Below are 14,473 nucleotides of genomic sequence, written 5' to 3'. Positions count from 1 at the left end.
TGGTAAAATAGTATAGTTTAATCAGAACTGAAGGTCTTCTACTGATTTTTAGGATACAATATCTTGCATTTCTGACCCCCAACTTTTCCCCCTACGAGATGTCTTTAAAATTACCTGAAATTTATTCAAAAGGATGTTTCCCCTGCAGAAAGGGGAAGGGCTGTCTTATACAACCCCACATCTTATATACTTGGAAATAAACATTCAGACTCCTCAATGACAGAACATATCAGTGCTTATTAGGAAGGGATGTGGGAAGTAAAGATGGAGGGAGGGAGAGAGGGGAAGGGGGATAAAGAGGGAAGAGAGAAGTTCTCCTAGAACAAAAATCAGCAGTACACACTCCTCGGATTCCTATTATACTTATATACACACTTCACTGCACAGTATGAAACATAGCTGTTAGGGTGATGTTAATGTTACTACTGTTTGTTCATTTTCTCTAATTTCTCCCATCTGCCTCAGCTCTATCAGGCTCTAAATAAACACTTTCTCAATTCTTTGGTGACCAGGGTTAAATATTATCGACTGGGATTATGAAATCTTTCAGGGGCTGGCCTACAAATCCCTCTTGATTTGTCATTCAGATGGTTTGGATAGCAGATGAATAGGTCTCTACCGACCCATTTTCTGGAGAAATTACTACATTTCCTGAATATATATTTCCCTTCTATTTGTTTAAACCAGTGGTTCTCAAACTTCAGTTTTCATCAGAATCACCTGGAGGGTTTCTTAAGCCACGGGCTGCTGGGTTCTACCCCCGGGGTTTCTGATTATGTATGTAATGGGTGGGCTCTGAGAATCTGCACTTTAACAAGGTCTCAGCTGATGCTGATGCAGCTGGTCTGGGGAGCACAGCTTGAGAACCACTGGTTTAAGAAAGCTCCTTGAAGTACCAGAAAGGCACTGTTCTAGGGTTTTACAAGAAGTCTACTCCATTTACTACCCACGTAACCTTTGGCAAGTTACTGAACTCTGCTGTCCTCATTTCTTTTTCTATAACCAAAGCAGGAGGTGGGGATGACTCCGACAAGCGTGGCAGCAGCAGGCAAAGAAATGCAATAATGAAAATCCAAAAGCAGTTTGAAACAACAACAAAACAACAGGACAGGTTTAAGAAGGGACACTGGAGGAGGAGAAGGGAACAAAAATGAACTTTAAAGGACAGCTGCCAGGAATGAACTCAGCAAAAACACAAATAAAGGGTACCTACCCCTACCTTCAAAAGTCTCAGAAGAAGAAATGTCGGCCCCTGCTTGAGGTCCAGGGCCAGGCCCACCACCCGTGCTCTGTATTTCTTTTGGGTTTCAGGCCCCAAGCCCCTGTGGTTTCTTTATTATCCTCTTCTGTTCAGATCTTCACTTTCTACTCTCTGTTAATTCCTTCCTTCCCAAGTACCAGCATGTTGCCATCTCTTCTATCGTAACAACAATAAAAAACCTTTCTCTCCACCTTGCCCCGCTCCAACTACCAACCTATCTCTTCTCCTTCCCTTCACAAACTCCACCCCAAAATAGTCCAGAGTCCTTTGCTACTCAAACTATGGTCATCAGACCACCACTACCAATATCACCTGGAGCTTACCAGAACTGCAGGATCACAAGCCTACTCCCATTTACCCTATTTACCTGATTTACCCTCTTGCTTTGTTAATGGAATTGATATTACTCCATTAATTTTCCCTGTGTGAACTACAGTCCACGGCTATCTAACTGGATTACAGTCCAGAGCTATCTCAGTCCACACTGAATTTATTCTAAAAAAGTTTTCAAGATGTTTAGGAGCCAAATATCAAATTCAGAATCCTCAACGGTACCTTTAGATTTCTAAAAGAATCTAAAAAATCAAATACAGACAAACAGCAGGGCATTTAAAAATGCAGACAAAACCTGCAAAAAATAAATACAATCCTAAGTATAAGGACCAGATTAAAGTTTACTACAGGTTAAACTATTCAAAAAAAAATTACATTGAGAAAAGATCCTGGAAACCAAAAAAGGTACTTTGAATAGTTTTAGCTTTTGTTCCATAGGTGAGAATCCAAAATTGTCACTCCTCATTTCATTTATTCTATTCTCATCAAACCACTGTATGAATAGATGGCTCCCTCAAATGCAGGAGCCCTGATACTCATCCAGCCTTAGTGTCTCCTTCCCTAGGATGCTTTGATCTTGCCCTCCTGACCCTCCTCCCGGCACTGTAGAGCTTCTGTAGATCCCCAGAAATGAAAGATCAGCCTGGTCACCTTGTTCCAGGGATTAACATTCACATAAACCATGTCTAAACTTATTCACTCAACAAAATCCCCAAGCACCCCACCACCCCATGCCAGGCACTGTGCTAACCCCGGAAATAGAGCAGTAATGAGAAAAAGCACTCTCCTTCAAACATGGAGCTTAGGCCCTACGGGGAAGACAGACCGCTTAAACAATTATAACTTGGCTCAGAAATGCTGTGAAAAGTACAGAATAGTACGGTCCCCCAGCAGGAGAATCTAATCTAGTCTAAGGAGGCGGTCAGCAAAGGCAGAAAGGGTATTAAAACTATATCAGAAAAAAAAAAAAAAGAATAGGTACAACCAAACCAAAAGGATTGGGAGAATCTATCCTACAGAGAGAAACGACAGGCGTAAAAGCCTTGAGCTGAAAGAGAGCAAGGTGGATTGGAGTAAGTGAAAGACATTTCATGTGTTGCAGGGCAGAACGTGGAGGACATAGTGACAACAGGATGGGCTAGAGAAGAAAGCAAGCGCCAAACAGTGGAGAAGCTTGTAGCTTATTTTAAGGGTTGTGGATTTATCCCACAGTAAATGAGAGGACTTGAGTCTGGGCTGCAGCCTAGATTTGAAAGTGGCAAGGCTGCAACTGTAAACATGGACTCTAACTGAGATAAATCAGGCAGGGCCAAGGAAGTGGTGCTGGAAGGGAGAGAAGTGGAAAGAATCCAGAGACACACAGAAAGTAGAGGCACCCTATTTAGGGGATTACCTGGACATTCAAGATCCCTTCCGGGAATCCCAATCAGGCGAAAAAGGCGGCTGCACCACACAGCGAGACTCAGAGCCCGGCGCCAGGAAGAGGTGTGGCAGGGCTGATGACATCCATCTGGAACGCGGCACAGCGGGGGACAGTGGGCTGCCCTCACCTGAGCCCAGCCTCTGAAGCACCTTGCCTCTTCCAGGCCCTTCCTACACCCTGTCTCACCCACCATTCCTACCAGAGCCAGCTCTTCTTACAACTGACATGTTTACATTTCTAAACAGTTGCCTTGTCACTCCAAAGCCATTTAAGATTCTGAGCTTTTTTAGCCTTAACTTTAATTTCTTTGTATGCTGATGGTCTCTAATATCAAAAGATTAATTCAATTTTTATGTAATGAGTAAAGCATGTCTAATGTGTAATTATCAATGTGCTTTAAATTATTTTGGAGGCTTTCATTAGAATCCATATTAAATTAACAGCACATTTCCTGATGTTTATGTACATTATGCATGTATGTTTTAAATCAACTGCAATTTTAAGGAAATTTATATGATAAAAGCTTATGTCAAAACCAAGAAGGGAAATGCTTATGCATTCATTTCCCATGCTCTTTCGGCACCGGTGGAACAGTGACGCCCCTAGCATATAAACGCTGAGCTCCAAAGCTGTGACTGTACGTCAGTTATTTGTGATGTCTCCTCAGTATGCGGTCTGGAACAGGCTGGGATGGGACAGAGGCTGGGTGGGCCTGGGCTGGAAAAGCAGCAGTCAGGAGACAAAGACAGGCTCCACGCTGGGTCTGGCAAGGTGCGCACAGGCAACCAGGCTATCCAGCCCCTTTCTGACCACCCCCACCTCCCAGTCAACACTGATCTAGCTAAAAGTCTTCTCCTGAATCCAAATTCACACAGCATGAGAAGTAGGGTCTGGGGCAGGCACAGGAACGCTGAGGATTTGATCCTCAGAGTATAAAACAGTAAAGGAGACAACAGGCAAGGAGGTGGATAAACTGAAACACTGTCAGCTAGAGGGGAGGGAAGCTCCTAAAGCCATCTGGTCGGTCAGGTGTTTCCCAGGAACAGAACACACAGAAGACCTACGTCCAACTCTGAAAATAATTGTGCTGCTGTGCACACCACCACCACCCACCCCCAAGCACTCTACCCATTAGCTCTGTATTCAATGAACATTTACTAAATAGAAATCAACGAACTCTTCTGTTTTAATTTTCTCTCACTTTCTTTTCACTCTAGTCAGTTGCTCATCTAGTAGCCTAGCTATCATTTATGAAGACACCAAATACATAAAATTGTAGGGGGAAAAACATACACCTGTCACTCATCTATCTACAACCCTCCTGGGAATGCCAAATCACTGTATAATTGTAACTGTCCAGATTCTTCTTGCCTGCCCCACTCGGTGCCATGATTCCCACTAACAAAGCCCTGCTCCTGTCACCCTGCCCCCTTTAAGCCCTAGTCAATATTTAACAACAGCCAACGACACCTTCCTGGCCAGTCTCTAGGCTCTGGGTCACCCTCACCTACGTACTCAGACACAGATGAAACTCTTGCCAACATTATGAGGCCATCCATAACAGGAAACTGTTCAAGATTAAAGAACATAGTTTTTCTCATTCATTTTCTCCCCTATAGATCAAGACGACTCTGGATAAAAGAAAAAATAGGGCTGTTCTAAATTATTCATGACCCTCGTCCCTTCCTCACTCCATAAATTAGGATGTGCTCAGATACATGGAAGAGAACGTATGGATGACAATGGCTTAAACCCTTGCTTGTCTTTTTAAATATTCCTAATAAAGTCATCGTAGCATTGCTTTGACTGCTCAGCAATGTCGAGAGGGACCCAGGTTCTTTTCCTCCGACTATGTCACTATTCTTAGCATGTTGGCATTAACTTTTCAATATTGCCTCACAGTTGCAAATTGGCTACCACAGATCCAGACATTGTATCTTCAATTGGCAGTGCTTTGTGCAGGAAACAAGTGGCTAAGATTAAAAAAAAAAAAAATTAATTGCTCTCTTTCATGAGCTTCAACCTCTTTATACAGAGAGGCAAATCTTTATCAAAGGCTCAGAAGATTGCTTTTTACCTTTCATTGGCCCCTGCCCAACCTTAGAACAATATTGGCAAAACGAATCTAAGCCTTTCATGGATTAACCCGCTGGGAATAAGCACATCTCTGCCAAAGCAAACTAGAGTGCTTTAGAAAGGAAGGAGGAAGCTAGCTATTGAGTAGACAACTACCATGCCTACCAGCCACCACCCAAGCTGACTTTGAGAAATGTGACACTGGGCTTCTTTGATCCTTCCTCCCTTCCTTCCTTCTCACTACTAAGGAGCATTTAAGTCAAATTACAATGTGGCATAATTCTAAGAGCAAGTTAGTTCTACTTATCCCGTCTGTGTACAGTCTAGTCCTTTAATAAATATAATAAAGAAGTATATCTCTCTCTAAGAAGCTATAGAAAAATAAATCAGCATAAAGAAACAGCTGAGTTACTGAAATGCTGAATAAACTACATGAAGCTTTTTTATTTACTTTGCCATTTCAGCTCTGCTTTATTGAATTCTGGGTTGCTCGGTTGTTTCAATGGATAGTTGATGCTGTAAATTAAGTTCCCCAGCCTCTCAATCTGTCAGGAAGCATTCCATCCAACATTTATTGAGGGCCTGCTGTCTCTAACCACTTGAGAACAGTTGCATATGTAAAGCAACCCTGAAAATTCCAGACGAAAATATTTAATCATATAAACATATCTAAAATACAGCTTTGATTCTCAAGTATGGAGTTTTCTTAGAGCAAGCCATGTCAGTCTTTCAAATTAGACATATTTAAATAATGCTATGTTCCCTCTCTATTTCCCTATCAATCTAATATCCCCCCTTTGTTAGGTTTTGTTCCTTCCCCTTTAATAATGACTCTATTTATCTGAATCTATCTGTTTATTCCTCGTGTTTCAAGTTTAAGCTAACAGATGGGAGAGATAAGTTACTTACAAACATCTGTGCAGAAATGCTTTACCTATAGCTCCTGCTGCGAGTAAAACTGATTTTAATTGTAAGTGCTGTAAGTGCAAGTTTGCAGTGTGAGAACAAGTTCTCACCTAGGCTCTCACTGTCAGGCACATTCGTGTCCCACACGAATCATCCACACCACTAGAGCGGTGGTGTAAACAGACCCTTGACAGTAAACAACAGTTTTGGTGTCACAGATGTTTGTAAGAGTCTGTTTAAGATTACCGGCAATGTTTAGGTGTGTGGCATCACATTAATCATATAACTGCAGCCACAATAATTAAGAATATTGATTGCATTTGCATTCATTGAGTACAAAGAGCCCATTACCTAGAAAGACTCTAGAGAGACTAAACTGTGGCTATAAATTGTATAACACCATTTTCACTCACATAATAATGAGATTTTAGTAACATCTGGGCATGAGATTAGCGAGTTTTCCTGATAATACCCAAAACTAAAGTTAGTGAGAACCTTATTAGCCACAGCAGGCAAGTGTGCACCACACCTGCACACTCCTAACCTGACACTCGCAGTCCTTTCATGGCTCCTTTCCCTCACCCCTGGAATGCTGGGATTCCCGGTGCCCCCCACCCTGAGCTCCGTTCTCCCTGTAACTCTCATCTCTGGCTAGAGCTTCAACTATGATTTAAATGTCAGTGGATCCTAAGTCTATGTCTCTATTTCCAGGCTGCTCATCCCCTTTGACTAAGGACCATCCCTCCATTTTCCTTCTATGTAATCCCTATATATTCAGGGATTAGCCTACACTCAGACAAACCTGGACTCAACTTTTCATCCTATAAATTTCTTTCAGTGTTCACTGTCCATATTCAAAGGATTGCAATAAATTCAATAAACTGGGATTATGTCCCTTAATCACTCTCTGAAATCATTCACAAATATCTGAAGTGTCTACTCTAAAATCATGCATGTATGTCTGACCTCCTTTTAGTTCTCACTATCATAGATCGATTCCAACTCATCATTCTTCATATGGGTTTTGGTAAATATGTTTAAAACTGGTCTCCTTGCCTCCAGTCACTGCTATGGCCAGAAACATCCTCTCCGCCCCACTTCCCCGTGGCAAATATTTACTGAGCAATTGCTGGGTGTCAGGCCTTGCGGTGGGCATTGAGTAGAGAGTGCTGAGCAAGTCAAGATCTACTCCTCAATGAACTCAAACCCTAGCTCAGAAGATAAGGCAGCAATTACGTAAACAAATAATTCAAAAGGGATGTCTGGGTAAAGAAAAACTAGTGGGGAGTGCTGCGTATGTAGAGTGGTCATTAAGGAGGTATCATTTTAAATGAGACCTCTAGAAAGGGAAGAAGTCAGTCACAAAGAGATTCAAAGAGAAGAACATAACAAAGGTCCAAGGCTGGAAGGAAGCTCATGGTGGCTGGGGCCGAGTATACAATGGCGAGGTCGTATGCAACAAGGTGGGAGAGGTAAATAGGGGTGAAATCACCCACAGCATCAGAGGCCACCACACAAATCTGAATTCAATGTGAAACATAATTGGGAGCTAGGGAAGGGTTTTTGGCAAAGGAGTCACATGATTTGGTTTACGTTCTTTAAAAATCACCAGAATTGTTTCCAATACCAATACGAGGATCAATCATCTGCATCAGAAAAGTTACATGGCTTCTAATGAATGGAGTGACCACATGTTCCAGCATGTTCAAGTGAGTCTTGGTTTCTGCCTGTTGTCCTAGTATAATCATTAACAGTTCCCTACTTTCACTCTCACAAGGGCCCTAGGGAGAGAATAAATTATATGGTCAACTAACTGATAGGAAATAAACTAAAACGGTCTGTAGGCTGTCATTCCAGGCCCTTCTGAGCCTGGTCCCAATTCACTTCTGTTCCTTTCTCCCTCATGGTGTGATGGTCACTTCTGAAGTGTTATGCTGACAGCATCCTAAATGGCACATGTATTCTTTATTGCTCTGCCTTTGGTCATGTTCCTGCCTCTTGCCCCATGCTCTACGACCATGACTAGTAGACAGAACCTTGAAGGCCAGACCTGAGAAGTCTTTTCAAAAATCGGGCAGAATGAATGGCTTCTTCCTCTGTGCTTTGTCAGTATCTTTATTAAAGCATTTATCACACTGGGTTAATCATTTATAGGTCTATCTTCCCTGCTAGAATGGTAGGTACTTAATGACAAGGACAGCAGCTCCTCTTATGTGATTTTTGCATCCCCACCACCCACTGCATACCTGGTCCATAGCTGGTACATGATATATGACTGCTAGATGATTTATTTAATATAAATGCAATATAACATACATAGTAAATAATAAGGTTAAGTAATGAGACTTTAAATTTTATCCAGTAAGCTTAAAACATTATGGCCTTCACATCTAGATATTTTCATTCTCCAACTTCATCCCAATATCTAATGTAGCCTCATTCATTAGGAAGTAACAATAAACTTCTAATGAATGACTATAAGTAAAAAAAAATCTTTATAGGGCAAGAGTCTAGTTTTAGGAAACTACACAATTTCCAAGTAATTGTGAAGATGAAATAAAACAGAATTGGTACAGCCACTGTGGAAAATGGTATGGAGGTTCCTCAAAAAATTAAAAATAGAAATATCATATGATTTAATAATTCCACTATTGTATATTTACCCAGAGAAAACTAAAACCCTAACAAGAAAAGATATATGCACCCCTACGTTATTGCAGCATTATTCATAATAGTCAAGACATGGAAGTAACCCAATTGTCCAACAATAGACGAGTGGATAAGGAAAATGTTATACATACATGTAGACACACATACACTTACACACACACACACACACACAATGGACTACTACACAGACATAAAAAAGAATGAGATCATGCCATTTGAGGCAACATGGAAGGACCTAGACGGTATTATACTAAGGGAAATAAGTCAGACTGAGAAAAGTAAATACCATATGATTCCACTCATAAATAGAATCTAAAAAAAAACAATAAACAAACAAAAAGCAGAATCAGACACATAAATACAGACAACAAACTGATGGTTGCCAGAGGGGAGGGGGCTGGGAGACTGGGCAAAATGGGTGAAGGAGAGAGGTAGATACAGCCCTCCAGCTACAGAATGAGTTAAGTCCTGGGAATAAAAGCCACAGCATAAGGAATACAGTCTATGATACTGTAATTGCGATGTAACGAGACAGACGGTAGCCACACTTTTGGTGAATACAGCATAATGTATAGAGTTGTCAAGTCACTAAACTGTATACCTGAAACTAATGTAACATTGTGTGTCAGCTATACTCAATTTTTTAAAAATTAAATTAAATTATAAGTAAACAATAAAAGGGCACCTGGGTGGTTCGGTCACTTGGGCAACCAATTCTTAGTTTCAGCTCAGCTCATGATCACAGGGTCATGAGATCGAGGCACACGTTGGGCTCGGCACTCGGCGCTGAGTCTGCCTGCGAGTCTCTCCCTCTCCCTCTGTTCCTCCCCTCCCCACTTGCTCTCTCTCTTTCTCTCTAAAATGGATAAATATATCTTTAAAAAAAAGTAAACAATAAAAACCCAGAATGACGTTTTCATATACTCACCACTCTTACACACTCCCGCACGCATCCTGCTCAGAAGAAGTGTGTGGCGTAATTGCAGAACTTCAGCTTCCAAGGCTTGGACTTTCGATTTCCACGTTGCCTCCTGCTCAGACACCACCTTCGCAAGGTGCTCTGTGTATTCTCTGCTGCTTGTGTCTGCTGGTGTTGAGCGGATAATTGCCAAGGCCAGAGCCACCTTTGACGTTCTCAAATACCATGTTTGATCATCCATCCTGGCTTTTGTCCCTATCATTTAGTAAGAAAAAAGTTGCAGAAATTTCTTTTAACTTTTGTAGTGCATTTCATTTGCTCAAAATTGATTTTTCAGAGTAACGCTAATTAGTAAGTTTGTAAAAGAACTTGACACCAAGTAACAGAAAAAAAATTCTCAGGAACTGAAGAGAGTACGAAAAAAATATGCAAAAGAAAAATGCATAACATGCATATTAAGTGTATAAAAATTCAAAACAGTAGGTTCAGACAATTCAACAAATTCCTGGGGTGGAAAAAACACACATTAATTCACTTAGTGTTTTCTAACCAGAGGCACACATCAGAGTCTCTAAGGGAGCTTTAAAAATACATACATATACATATATCTGGTCTCATCTCCCCAAAATTGAGATCCAGCAAATCTGGGAAGGGCACTGAGCCTTTTACATTTTGAAATGAGTCAACTCTGTAATCAGAACCACTAAATTAAACCCTTTAAATGTAAACCCTTCTCCTCTGACCCATTCTGCTAAATCTTAAAGTCCGTGCTCCCCAGTCCTACATTCCTTCATGAACCATGACCCACTTGCTACTATTCCTGCCTTTAGCCAAGCCCCTCCAATCCATACTGAGAACAGTCCTTAGCATATGTGCATCATTTAAGTTGTGGCTATGCTCTGATTCTGCACCTCCAAAGATTTCCAGCTGCCACCATGAGCGAACTTTTCCAAACCAGCACTGTATCGCAGTCTGACTCTAGGAATGTATTTGTGAGGACATGACAGAGCCCTGCATTCACTGGATGAATACTATGACCCTCACTGAAGTATAAACGCCTGCGGGTCTCCACAAGGGGGAGCTCTGCACATTAAATGTGCTACCTAAAGATTCATAACGAACAGTACAATGCTCCAGAGAATTTAGGACCTTTGATTGCCACATCTATTCTAACAAATTCAAATTCTTTACTCCACATTTCAAGCTTTATTTTGTTCAATTTCTCAAGCCTATCCTTCCACTGTGGTTCAATCATACTCCTACAAACAGATGCACACAGCCTAAGCTCATTTCTATTCACGTCGCTGCTCCTGAATTTTCCCCGGTTGTGATGCCCTGACTCTCATGGCTGCCAAAGCCCTGGTGGTGCATCTTTCAAACAACAGGTCATATACCAACATACAAAATCTTTTCAGACTTATCACCACCTACAAAACTGTGTATCTATCTGGTATTCTATAGTTTAGCACTGAAAATACACAATCTAAGAGAAAGCATAATACTGCTTTATTATAATCAGAGATCAACACAAAAATGTATGTACGACATGTTCATGACAATAATTTATAATAGAAAACTAGGACCAACGGCCAAATAGTTAAGTAAATAACAACAGGACCATTCAAATGAATATCATCTATTAAAATAGGGTTTTTCAGAGGTATTTTTTATTACCATGAGAAAGTACTAATGATATGCTGAGTGGAAAAACAGTGAGGACATAACATTATATGTACAGTAGGATCTCAATTATGTAAAAAATTGGGAAATACAAAAAATGTAAATAGGATTTATCTCCACTATATAATTATCAGTGATTTTTATTTTCTGACAGATACTTCTCTAAATTTTCCTAATTTTTAACAATGAACATATATCACATTATAACTAGAAAAAATTTATGAAGAATAGATTTCCAAAAGCAAAGTATAGCTGCCTTATTTTCAGCCATTCACAGCTGTACAAGATACCCAGGACTAGATGCTGCTAAGATAGACAAACTAATTAGAATTATAACTGCACTTATTTTAGCCTCCACGGCAACCATGTCACTTGGCTGGTTTGTCCCTCATCTGCTGTGTCAGTGTGGGGACAGGCTCCCTGCCTCTCAGTGCTTCAGGAGAGCACCTGTGTGCAGAGAGCACAGAGCGTGGACGACCCTTCTAAAGAAGTAAGCCTACCATCAGATGCAACAGTACTGACTGAAGATAACAACAATAACGATAATGAAAATAATAACCTATTTAAAGTGTTCTGGCTAGAAAACAAGCTGACATTCAATTATGAATGGTGGCAAACTAGGCTAAAAACTAAAAAGAAAAAAAACCTGTTTATTAGCACAAAAGGACAAAATTCTCTGGATAACAAAAAACTCCTTGTCATCTTGCAAAGATATTTCATTAATTGATTTAAGCAAGCTAATTAATTAAATGCTCTGATTTTTAAGTCATCATATGTGATTTGCTAATAGCCTTAAAATCATGCTGAATGTCAGTCAACAAAAAAGAACAAATTATAAAAAAGTCCTTCTGGATTATAACTATCCCAAGGTCACTTGTCTGAACACTAATTAGAACTGTACCACTAGTAAGCAGAAGTGATTGCTAACAGATATGTTGGTAGAGCCTTCTACCATATAAATTACACACATAGAATGATAACCTACAACCAAACAGAAGCAGGCATTTTAAACTGCTTCCTCGTATTTTAGCGTGAGTGTGTATGTGTGTGTGCGTGTTTATAAACATGTGCCATTTTTATCTAAGGATAACATTCTTATCCTCAAAATACCATTTGCAAGGTAAAGATAATTCTATTTCCCCTGAAATTTCATGGAAGAAAATATAAGCTTCCTAAACATATTCTCTACTTAAATGAGGAAAGATTGGTAGTAACTTTCAGAAAGCCTTTTTAAAATTCAATTTATGCTCAAATAATTATCATAAATAATTAAAATGAACATTAAATGTTCCCCAAGAAGGTATTTATTGTCTTTGAATTCTTAACAGCAGAAAACACAAAATTCTAACAGTCTTTTTAGAATACAGCATTAGCTCAAATGATCTTTCTTTTTCTTTACATTTGGGAGCAGACCTTACTTCAGTAAAGTTCCCATGGGGCTACAGAGAAATCTAGTCACATTCTTTATGACCCCTGGATTCTCCCTCAAGCAGTGCATGCAGAAATGGCTACAGTGCAAACAGTATTTTGGCAATTTTTGTCTGTCCTATTTCTCCTACCCTCATTTTCCCCTGCTGAACTTTAATTTTTATCAACTAACCAATTCTCTAAGCTGTCAAAACTGTTTTGAATTATAATCCTGAATTCTAAATTCTGTTCATCTCCAAGATCACTGGTGAACATTCCATGAAATAAAGAGCCCCAGATTATTCCTATACAAGAAGTGAAAGTTTAAATTAGGTAACCATTCAGGAGGATATTTCCCTAGTGTGTATCAAACACCTTCAAAATACTTATCCCCCTTTGGACTAGCGATACAAGTTCTAAGATCTTAAAAACATGACCAGAGCTACATACAAAGTGTTATGCCCACAGATGATCTTATAGGATTACTTATAATTACCAAAACAAAACAAAACCTGTCACCAGCTTGAATATACAACAATAGAGATGCACTAAATTATGACATAATATACAATTGAAGTGAAAAAAAAATTTTAAATCTTTAAAACCATGGGAAAGTGTTTCCCACGTGATGTTAACTGCAGAGCAAACATAAAACAGTAAATACAGTAAAACTGGAAAAATTGGGGGGATCCATACACAGAGACTGATATATTGATAGATTCGGAGGTAGAAAAGGGGAAGGGAAGGAAAGAGAGAAAGAAGAAAGAGGGAAGGAGGAGGGAGGGAGACAGACCAGGGTTATTCACCAAAATACAAACAAAACACTGACTATGAGTTGAGGAAGTCTGATTTCGTTTTCTTGTTTATGCTTTTCTATAGTTTCCAAGTTTTCTACAATAAATATTATAAAACGTGCTATATATGACAGAAAAATTTAATACTAACCCTATAAAAATATTCCCTAGTCTATATTTTTCAAATTACATATTATAGGGAAAATGAAGATGAGTTTTGAATGAAGCCTCAAGTCTACACTTATCATGTCATGGCTGTGATGAGAAGCTCCAGCCTGTAGTGCTCATCTCCTCGATTCTAAGAGACCTTCAACTGTAAAACACACTATCGGTTCAACTACAGCTTGGGAGACGAGGAGGGTAAGAATAACATAATAGTACATTCAACATACTCAGAAATTTGAAACTGTCAGAGTGCCTAAAGAATTGAGGAAATACAGTCAATGCAATGAGAATTCCGTCCCTTAAATTCTCTAATCTCCACCCTTGATCAGCTTTCCCCAAATTCCACTAAGCTTGTGGACTTCAGGCTTTTTTATGTCCACACGTAGATGCATGCCTCTTCATTCAGATGTATTTGGTGTTCCTTCCACTAATCCAAAGGACACAGTGGATTTTGGAGGTAGGGCAGAAAAACTTGAAAAACTTTCCAACATGAGGGCGCCTGGGTGGCTCAGTCGGTTAAGCGTCTGCCTTGGGCTCAGGTCGAGATGCTGGAGTTTGAGGATCAAGCCCTGCATCGGGCTCCTTGCTCAGCAGGCAGTCTGCTTCTCCCTCTGCCCCTACCCCACTTGTGCTCTCCTTCTCTCTCTCAAATAAATAAATAAAATCTTTAAAAAATTATATTAAAAAAAAAAACACCCAACTTTCCAATATGAGCAACCAGGAAGCTACTAGCCACTGTATTCCCCATGCCATGAATGCGGACTGTCAACTAAATACTTGAATGAGTGCAAAAGTGAATGAATGATGAACATATCAATATAGGTCAGGCAGTCACAGAA

At 40.0% G+C, this 14,473-nt stretch overlaps 1 protein-coding gene across 1 annotated transcript in view; it reads right to left on the bottom strand.

Annotated features, from left to right (window-relative positions):
- MEI4 (meiotic double-stranded break formation protein 4) overlaps positions 1 to 9,829 on the bottom strand; it is a 182,019-nt gene extending 172,190 nt beyond the window's left edge. The window contains exon 1 of the mRNA XM_026507039.4: positions 9,598 to 9,829. Within this exon, the coding sequence (XP_026362824.3) occupies positions 9,598 to 9,829 (232 nt within the window). The remainder of the gene's footprint in view (positions 1 to 9,597) is intronic.
- Between the last annotated feature and the right edge of the window lie 4,644 nt (positions 9,830 to 14,473).

The sequence above is a fragment of the Ursus arctos genome, unplaced genomic scaffold, assembly GCF_023065955.2.
Source record: "Ursus arctos isolate Adak ecotype North America unplaced genomic scaffold, UrsArc2.0 scaffold_29, whole genome shotgun sequence".
Taxonomy (NCBI): Eukaryota; Metazoa; Chordata; class Mammalia; order Carnivora; family Ursidae; genus Ursus; species Ursus arctos.
Note: the sequence above shows the minus strand (reverse complement) of the source record. Positions and strands in the feature narration are given on the sequence as shown.